Below are 9545 nucleotides of genomic sequence, written 5' to 3' on the forward strand. Positions count from 1 at the left end.
TAAGATTCTTCCAGCAGCCAGGTGAGGTCACACCACTGGAGAGGCCAAGGGACCTGAGGCATCACTGCCAATAACCTTTTGGTGTTGGAGGTCGTGGAGAAGGAGTGAGTGGGAAGCCCCTCACTTGCAAAACATGAAGAACCTTATAAGCAATCCCTGCTCCTTCCTATCTCCTCTGATTCCCCCCATCCAAGAAAGCAGCCAAGACACAAGACAGGAGTTGAAGTTTATTCTTGGGAAGAACAAAGTCCCCCCAACCCTCCACATCCAGGAAGGCTTCCCCAGGGGGCCCTGCCCCTCCAAAAGGTCATCTCTCTTTTCTGTACCCCTGCTTCCACCAACACCGATTACGATGCTGCTACTTGGGTGAGAGGCTCCTCCAGATACTGCACCAAGGCCTGGGCCTGCGAGAAAGGGAGGAGAAACCAGTCCTACAAAAGGCCTGCCACTGGAGGGATCTTAAATTCAGGTCTACTCCTAATGCCGAGCCCCCAGCCCCCAGCCTCCAGTGTTAGCCCGCACCAGACATGGATTGGGTGAAACAAGAATGACTCCGGGAAGGTGGTGGGGATGGGAGTGGACACAATGATGCAGCATGAAGGCTGGGCCCAGGGTTTTACAGGGATGGGCACATACACACCTTGGCCTTGAGCATTCCGAAGCCAACAGTCTCCTTGGCATACATGCACAGTAGAAGGTTGGCCACTCGAGTGATGGCTACACGGCCCTCCTGGTGGGGGTGATATCAGGGGATGTGATGTTCTGCTTGTACCCTTGGCCCCTCTTTCCCCATGGGCTCTTCTTGAGAGAGACTGTATCTTCCTTCCATGTCCTGGGCACAGCAGGAGCTTCTGCTGGGGGACTTTGGCCACAGACCTGGACGTGAAGTTCTGAGGCCATTCCAGCCTCAGCACAGCCACCTACTAACCAAGTTGCCCTGGGAAACTCAATCTCCCAGAAGCTCGGTTACTCTTTCTGTAACCCGTACCTCACTCCAGTTGGTGAAGATGCTAATACACAGGAAGGAGTTTTGTCTCTGCAAAGGGCTGTCCAGATGGGTGATGTTATTATTATGGCTTATTATACAGTTATGATCATTATGGTAAGGGGAGAGCAGTAACCCAACTTATACTTCTCCTCACTTCCCAACGTAATGTTTTTCAGACTGTAGGTTTGGCCCCAGGGTTAACTGACCCCAGATCAATTAAGAAGTGGATCAGCATTAAAAGAAGAAGAAGAGGAATTCCGTGGTCCAGTGGTTAGGACTCGGCGCCATCACTGCTGGAGCCCAGGTTCAATTCCTGGTCAGGGAACTAAGATCCCGCAAGCTGTGCGGCGCGGCCAAAAAAGAGAAGAGAAATGAGGTATGTGCATATAGTAAGGAAAGTACTGTTTCATGAAACTTTCGTTTTACTGGACTCTGACTTAAAATATATTTCTTATGGCTGGCTTGTGGTCAGAACATTTGAAAGCTATCGCCCTTATAGCACCAGCTCTAGGGTAGGCACCCTAGGCATCATCAGTGGAACTTGTATCCTTGGTTAAGGAGGGAGTGAGGAAGAGGTAGGTGGCTGAGTTACAGTGGAAATCCTTCCTGGAGAGTTCACTCTTGGGGCTTTTTCAATTTGATTCAGCAAACTTTCACTAAGCAACCACTGTGTGCTTGGAACCAGGTGCTGCACCCCCTGCCTCTCTGGGTACCTCATCTACTAACCTCTCCCATTCTCATGCTACTCCAGCCACTTCAACTTCGTTGATCTCTAACCAGGCATCATTCTGCCTCAGGGCGTTTGCACTTACTGTTCTCTCTATCAGAAATGTTCTTGGACTTCCATGGTGGCGCAGTTGTTAAGAATCCACCTGCCAATGCAGGGGACACAGGTTTGAGCCCTGGTCCAGGAAGATCCCACATGCTGCGGAGCAACTAAGCCCACGAGCCACAGCTACTGAGCCTGCGCTCTAAAGCCCCCGAGCCACAACTACTGAAGCCTGAGTGCCTAGAGCCTGTGCTCCGCAACAAGAGAAGCCACCGCAATGAGAAGCCTGTGCACCTCAACAAAGAGTAGCCCCCTCTCACTGCAACTAGAGAAAGCCCGTGCGCAGCAACGAAGATCCAATGCAGCCAAAAATAAATAAATAAATTTTTTTTAAAAAAAGAAATGTTCTTAACCCAGAGAGCCACATGGCTTACCAACTTCCTTTACATCTTTTAGATCTTTGATGAGATGTCACCTTTTCAGTGAGACAGTCCTTGACACAAACATCCTATCTCACTTCCTTTTTGCTTTTTCTCCACAGCATTTTCAATACCTAACATACTACTTTTTACACTTACATACATATGTTACAAAACATATTTACGAACTTATTTTATGAACATACATATTTTACTTAATTTAAGGCATATGTAAGACTGTAAGCTGCATTAGGGCTGTAGTTTTTGTCTGTCTTGTTTGCTACTTTTCCCCCAGTCCTGAGAACACTGCAGGGATCTAAAAATTTGTTGACTGAACAGATAGAAAGGTGAATGAGACAGCTTCTGTTTCCAAGAAGTTCACAGTCTAATGGCCACTTCCCCTTTCTGTACTGCATCGCATTTCTCTGAAAACTGAAAGGACTGGACTAGGGTCTGGAGACTCTGCCATGCTTCTGAGTCTGTGACTCTCGGATGACAACACTTTGTGTCTGCATATCACTCTACAGTTTATATCCACCCTTTCATTTGATCACAACAACCCTGTGTGCATGGTGTGGTGATGGGGATTATTGTTTTCACCTTGGAGGTGTGGTAAGAAAGCTCAGAGAGGTTAAGTGACTTACCCAAGGTTCCACAAATGATAAGTGGCTGGCTGAGACCAGAACCCCAGCCAGACCTCAGGTCCAGGACTCCTTTCTCATCACCACTTGATGCATAGGGTCCTGCCTATTATAAATGCTGCTGCAGACCGACTCTTAGTAATCTTCCAGAGATCCTGTCCCTGCCCCTCCAACCATTCAGGATGGGGTCCAGGTCGCCCCTTGGGGATGCCCTTAGAGAAAGAGGAAGTGGCTCCCTTCTCCATACCATGCAGTCCATGAGGATGAATTTGAGATTGTCTTCATTAAACGCTTGGTTGCCGTTCCGGTCGTAGGCCGCCCAGATGTTACTGGCGATGGCAGCGGTGACCCGGGCGTCCGTATCCCCGTAACCGGAGTAGGCCAACAGAGATCCCTCGTTATTCAGCAGCCTGGCGAAGGATCAGGAGGGATATCAACGTGCTCAGGACGGGGAGTCAAACGCCTGGGCTCCCATCCTAACTCCCGCCACTGGCCCTTCTAGAAAGCAAGCGTCTGGGCTGAGTGTGTGCTACAACATGCCCCGAGCACCCAGTACGTCGGTTTCTCTTTTCGAGAGGGGCCCTCCGGCCGGTTCACCTAGCTGCTGCCCCCTCTGCCACCTCCTCCCTTCCCCACCCCTCCCTCGGAGAGTCGCGCGCTGCCCCACGCCAGTGCTCGCCACTCGGGTTCTCGGTCCTCACTCACAGGGTGCTCTGGACGCCTCCAGTGTTGGCCTGGCTTAGCACCTGAGTCAAAGCCTTGGGACGCAGCATGCCTGCGGCTCCTAACCCTGGGCTTTTGCACCCAGATCCCCGAGTTTCCTACTGCTGCCCTCCGCCTGCCGCTTCCCGTAGTCCAGCTGCCCTGCTCCGGAACGCCCTGGGAGTTGTAGTTTTCTAGCCTGGCTTTGTGGTTCTGACTCAACCCCGCCCCACCGCCGAGTGCCCTGGGAATTGTAGTTCTTTGCGATTTCGCGAGGCACCCTGGGAACTACAGTTCGCTTTTCCAGTGCGACCACGCGGTTATGGGGGAAAAGAGCGGGAGAAAAAGGACAGAGGCAGTACTGGAAGGACATTTAACCCCCTCGGGCAGAGAAGAGTCATATCCGCTGCACAATTCACGATTCAGTAGTTAAAAGAAAATAAAATCCCTATATTTGTCGGGCACACCTTTGGTTACTTTTCAAAGTAAATTTCTACACTATGCACAGTTCTGTGAGATGAGGCGACAGATACTATTGAGGAAACCAGGGCTCCGAAGGGCCTCGCAGGCAAAATTCAGGTCTCTAGAACTGTACTTAACAGACTTAGGGCAGGCCACTACTCTCAGGGGAATAAAGTCAATCCTAGAGACAAGGTTTTAGGTGGACCTCCAGAAGTGGGAAAATTCAACTTCAAAGTCGGGAGAGGTCTCAGGCCTAGAAAGAATTTGGGCTTCCCGAGAAAGACCAGTTATCACAGGGAACGGAGATAAAGCGGCGACACAGAAAGTCCTTTGTCCTGGAGCGGGACTTAACCCGCGGAGGGGCGGGGGCAGCTTTGGGCCCGGGTGGACTTCAACTCGGCTCGGGCGGGCTAGTTCGGCCCTCGTCCCGCAGTGACGGACACGCCCCGCCTCCGCCCCGAACCCCTCGGGGGCCGCAGCCCAGCAAGGCCCTGTCCAAGCTGCCGGACCCCGGGCTCAGTCCTGGGCGGACCCCGCTGCAGTGGCCCCCCCGGTCCGCCCGGGGCGCTGTGGCTGAGGCTGGTCCGGAGGGGGCGGTGAAACCTTGGGAAGGGGAGGGGAGAGGGGAGTGTTGGAGGCGCTGGAGCCGAGCCCGGACGGCCGGCCGGGCGGGGAGAAGGAGGAGCCGGGGCGGGCTGGCGGGCGGCCGGGTGGCGGCAGCGGCATGGCGGAGCCGAGCGGGGCCGAGACGAGGCCCCCCATTCGGGTCACCGTCAAGACCCCCAAGGACAAGGAGGAAATTGTGATCTGCGATCGAGCCTCGGTCAAAGAGGTAGTACGGGTGGCGGGGGTGGGGGTGAGCGCGGAGGAGGGGTCTGCGAAGAGGGGGGTGGCTCTGAGACGGTGGGGCGTACGGGAGGGCCGGGGAGAGGAGGGCGGGGGCCCAGCACGCACTCGGAGGAGCGGAAGGGAAGGGCAGGAGGGTACGGGGCGTCCTGCGGGGGTGCTCTGGGGGAGCGTGGCGCGTGTTGGGGAAGGGAGGCCGGGGATTTGCCTTGTGGCCTGGGCTGGGGGCGTGGTGGAGAGTGCGAAGAGGACACCTTGCACAGGGAAGGGGGAAGGACCCTGGGTTTGAGGGGAGTATTCGCCCCAGTTACTGGTCGGGGTTCGAGGCGCCGAGTCAGAGTGGGGGCCGAGTAAGGAGCTGAGCGGGCGGGAGGCGCAGGTTGGGGGAGAGCTCCGGGCTCCTACTGTGCGCCTCAGAGAACGCCCAGCATTCTCACGCCCGGCCAGGGGGTAGGATTTCCCTCTGCCCGGATGTTTCCTACTCTTTCCAATCAAGGTGGTTACATTTGATTCTCAGCCCCTCTGGGATTTACACAGTGTGCAGTAGGTGCTCAATAAAAATGTGTCGAATGAGTGAATGAGGGAATATTGCCTGTGTTCACCACCCCTCTGTGGCTGCTCCAGAATTTCACAGAGGCGGGGCTTAAGATAGGCGTCTGGTTGGAAGGGAGGGATCTGGAAGCTGCCTTTGCTTAACAAGTGCACTCTTTTTACTTAGAGTGTGGGTTTGATTTGGTTGGGTTGATAAGGATGTTGCTGATAGATTTGGGAAGTCTAACTCTCCCCAAGCCAGCCTTTAGTGCCGTCATTGCCCCTCCCCCCACCTTATAAAATGACTACATTCCAGAATTTAAATAATTTTTGCCTGCAAAGCTGAATTTGAAATCAGCCCTAATTGAGTGGCCCCATGTGTTTGGTTAAGAGCCTGGGATTTGATGTCAAGACCTGAGTTCCAGTGTGCCCAGAGCAAGTTACCTAACTGTTCTGATCCTCAGTTTTCTCATCTTTAAAACGGAGATAATAATTAACATGTATCTCATGGGACTTAGACTCTTAAGTAGTGAATAGTTAGTGCTGTTATAAATGGGATCTATTTGTTGTAGTTGTTACAAGAACACTGGGAATAAAGAGAGGAAAGAGAAGGCTGAAGGGAGATAGGGCCTGGGCCCAAGGCTGTTGAAGGAGTTGGGATGGAGAGAACTGCCCAGGTAGTATGCTCACAGGGAACTGGGTGGATGGACTGAAGAAGGAGTGGCAGATAGAAGCAAGGGCTTTCTAGGGTGGGAGACCCTGGGGTAGAGCTGAGAGGAGCTTCTCACTGGTCCACCTCCTTGGTTAAGAAAGGAGCTGCTTATTGCAGCTGGAGGGATGCAGTCAGGACTGCTGAAAGGACTTCCCACGACTAGAGATGGGGGCAAGGGAATGCAGAAGCTTTGAAGAAGAGGCAGGGTCCCTGGTTGGAGGAGCCCAGGCAGCCTCCACAGTGACCTTTGCCTCTTGATCACAGTTCAAAGAGGAAATCTCCAGGAGATTTAAGGCTCAGCAGGATCAGCTGGTCCTGATCTTCGCAGGCAAGATCCTCAAGGATGGGGACACACTGAACCAGCATGGGATCAAGGATGGGCTCACTGTCCATCTGGTCATCAAGACCCCTCAGAAGTAAGTTCAGGAGAGGAGCAGGTTCAGCTTCGGATTGGGCATTTTTTTCCCCATCTGATACTTTCTCACCCATTGTTCAACTGTACATCTAAAGCCTATGCCAAGGCCCAGGAAGGTGGCTCTTGGATGGATTGCCAGGAAGCCCTGTGATCTCATCTGCAGGGGAAGGGAACCTGATTTACCTCTCCCTGAATACCCTGAAGATAGAGGATACTCGCTCCTCTCTTCCTCTGTCTGATTTACTGACTGCCCCCAGCATCACCCTGCCCCAGCTTCAAGGTTGCTTAGGAGGTGGCTTGGGTTAGGGCTGTACCGGCACAGCAAACATAGAAATCATTGTCTTCCCTTTTGTGTTCACTTCAACTAGGATTTTTCTTTCTGTCCTCAGGGTTCAAGATCCGGCTACTGCCACTGCTTCTTCCCCTTCCACTCCAGACCCAGCCTCAGCGCCCTCCACCACGCCTGCTTCACCCGCCACTTCTGCCCAGCCCTCCACTTCTGGCAGTGCCACTTCGGATACTGGCAGTGGTAGCCGAAGGAGCAGTGGGGGGGGTACCTCCCCAGGGACTGGGGAGGGACCTCCCAGTGCCACTGGATCCATACTCTGTAAGCCTTTAGGGTGGAAGGCACTGTCCTGTTTTGGGCTGTGGAGTGTGGGAGAGCCAAGAAGAGGGGAAAATATGGTCCCTGCTCCTGATTTGATGGGGATTGGGGACCCCTGGACATAGGGGTCCAGACATTGGTACTTGAGCCAAGAGGGGGAAGAAACCAGTTTGTGAGGGCTTCCCAGAAGAGGAGAGCATGGCAAAATGTTAAGAGTGAGGGGAGAAATGGGGCTGGGGATGTGGGGAACCCTGGGTAAAGATATTGGAGTTTGGGAAAAAGGTGGGTCCAACAGTAGCCAGTTGGGGAATATTTATTTGCTCATTCAGTAGGCCATCACTGGTTACCTTCTCTGTGCTCAGTATTGTGCCTGCCTGTCAGCCTTGGCCATCAAAGAGGTCTCAGTCTAGTAGGCTCACATCTCTTTGCCAGCAGTGGATCAGGGCTGGGGCTGTGGAAATGATTGGAAAAGGGAGATGTGAGAAGCAGAAGGGGCCCATCCTGGAGACTTGACTTCAGTGGCTCTGGCCAGGTAGGGGAAGAGTCTTGTGACAGACTGTGACCCTGCCCCCTCCCCCCAGCTGGCTTTGGGGGCATCCTGGGCCTGGGTAGCCTGGGCCTGGGCTCTGCCAACTTCATGGAGCTGCAGCAGCAGATGCAGAGGCAGCTGATGTCCAATCCTGAGATGCTGTCGCAGATCATGGAGAACCCCCTGGTCCAGGACATGATGTCTAACCCCGACCTGATGCGCCACATGATCATGGCCAACCCCCAGATGCAGCAGCTGATGGAGCGGAACCCCGAGATCAGCCACATGCTCAACAACCCTGAGCTCATGAGACAGGTGGGTCTGAGAGAAGGTTGGGATTGTGGAGGGCACCTGGTGCCCAGCTGTGCCCTGCCTGGCCTTTTCCCACCTTGTCCTACCTTGACTTGTTCATTCATTCATTCATTCAGCAGCCATGTTTTGAGCCCTGGGGATACAGTGATGAAAAGACATAGGCCTAGCTTTCCAGGAACTTCTGGTCTCCAAGGGAAGTGGGACAAGTAAGCAGGCTGTTATAATAAAATGTGGCCAATGCTATTATAGAGATAGTCACAGTATCCCCTAGAAGCACACAGAAGGGCTCCTGATCCTACCTGGGGCTCAGAGGAGGCCCTAAAGGAAGTGTCACCCAAGCAGAGACCCAAAAGAGGAAGAATGAACCAGAGGAAGAAAAAGATAAGAGTATTTAGGGCTGAGGGGCAGCAAGTACCAAGGCCTGGGAATGAAAGATAATAGGAGGATTGGGGAGCATTGTGTCTGGACAGGGCCTGGTGGGTAAGGGAGACCCAGAGGAGGTGGTTTGGTGTTGGTCTTTGGGAGCTTCATCTCGTGGCCATCCACCAGGGGATGGGACGAGGATAGACGATCTCAGCAGAGCTGTGGACACTAGTGCTAGACTCACCAGAAGATAAGTTCCAGAAGGGCAAGGATTTGCAAGTGTTTTGTTCACTGTCTAGAACAGTGCCTGGTATATAGTAGTCACTCAATAAGTACTTATTAAATGAATGAATTGTGGGATAAGAGATCAGAATCTTATCATAGACATAAAAGTGTCTTAGAAGAGGCAAGTGTGGAGCAAACTTGGGAAGAAGGACAGGGAAGGCATTGCAAGTTGGATGGGAACAAGAAGCAGCTATGCTCATTTTATCTGTTATATACTGCTGTCTCCTAGAGCTGACATAGGTCACCCCCTCCTTATTGAAAGTGAGCCATTGGTTCCCAAGAGAAAGTCCCCATCCTGTTTCTCAAGATTCAGTGAGGCTAAAGACCTGGGGTGAGATCTAGAAGGTGTTGGTAGCATTGTCCCAGCTTGAATCCTTTCCCTCCCCAACTTGTCATTTACCAGAAGCCATAGTCTGGTCTCGGTCAGACAGACCAATCTGGCCTTGAACCCTGTCTCCACCACTAACTGGCTATGTGTCCCAGGCAGTGAGTCTCTGAGCCTATTTTCTCATCTGCTAAACAGGGACAGAAATACCTACACAGGATGGTTATGGTGGGTATTAAATGATTTGAATTCTGTAAAGTACTTAGCCCAGTGCCTGTATGTCGTAACTGCTCAGTAGATGTTAATTTTCTCTTTTGCTTCTTCTTCTTTCTCATGTCCTTTCTTATTCAACTTCCTTGTGCTCCCTGACACTTCTGGGGATCCTCTGAACCTGAGGGAGGGAAGCTGCTGCCCTCACCCCATCTGGGATCATTGTACCCCCAGAAGTCAACCAGAATACCCATAGGGAGACAGGGTTAGAGCCAAGGTGACGGTAGAGGAAGTCCAGTTCACCCTACTCCCTGCCACTATGGGTCAGTTCCTAGGTCCTGGACCCTGGTCCTGATGCAGACCTCCTCATCAAGGCCCACTCTTTTCCAAGCTTGGTGATCCCCTGGTTCCAGGGCCATTCTCTCTCTTTCC

General features: G+C 52.7%; 2 protein-coding genes across 3 annotated transcripts in view; one reads left to right on the forward strand and one right to left on the reverse strand.

Moving 5' to 3' along the window:
- Positions 1-207: 207 nt before the first annotated feature.
- On the reverse strand, positions 208-3799 carry LAMTOR2 (late endosomal/lysosomal adaptor, MAPK and MTOR activator 2). Of its 2 annotated transcripts, XM_007457912.1 has the most exons (4): positions 3523-3799; positions 3065-3227; positions 641-730; positions 208-404 (listed from the first exon to the last, which is right to left on the reverse strand). In XM_007457912.1, the coding sequence occupies exons 1-4, from the start codon at positions 3588-3590 to the stop codon at positions 348-350; spliced, it is 378 nt and encodes a 125-aa protein (XP_007457974.1). In that variant the 5' UTR covers positions 3591-3799; the 3' UTR covers positions 208-347. The 2 variants fall into 2 exon arrangements, with proteins under 2 accessions (XP_007457974.1, XP_007457975.1); XM_007457913.1 differs by lacking the exon at positions 641-730 and having other exon boundaries at positions 3523-3753.
- Positions 3800-4705: 906 nt separating this feature from the next.
- Positions 4706-9545, forward strand: part of UBQLN4 (ubiquilin 4) — a 13469-nt gene continuing 8629 nt past the window's right edge. The window contains exons 1-4 of the mRNA XM_007457914.1: positions 4706-4813; positions 6335-6486; positions 6875-7038; positions 7671-7933. Of these exons, the coding sequence (XP_007457976.1) occupies positions 4706-4813; positions 6335-6486; positions 6875-7038; positions 7671-7933 (687 nt within the window). The remainder of the gene's footprint in view (positions 4814-6334; positions 6487-6874; positions 7039-7670; positions 7934-9545) is intronic.

The sequence above is a fragment of the Lipotes vexillifer genome, unplaced genomic scaffold (assembly GCF_000442215.2).
Source record: "Lipotes vexillifer unplaced genomic scaffold, Lipotes_vexillifer_v1.1 scaffold238, whole genome shotgun sequence".
NCBI lineage: Eukaryota > Metazoa > Chordata > Mammalia > Artiodactyla > Lipotidae > Lipotes > Lipotes vexillifer.

Coding starts and splice junctions, on each gene's coding strand:
- LAMTOR2 (XM_007457912.1), bottom strand. CDS start 3,590: ATGCTGCGTCCCAAGGCTTTGACTCAGGTGCTAAGCCAGGCCAACACT. Junction 3,228..3,522: donor GGAGGCGTCCAGAGCACCCT/GTGAGTGAGGAC, acceptor ATCCTTCGCCAG/GCTGCTGAATAACGAGGGAT. Junction 405..640: donor TCGGAATGCTCAAGGCCAAG/GTGTGTATGTGC, acceptor CCTTTCTCGCAG/GCCCAGGCCTTGGTGCAGTA.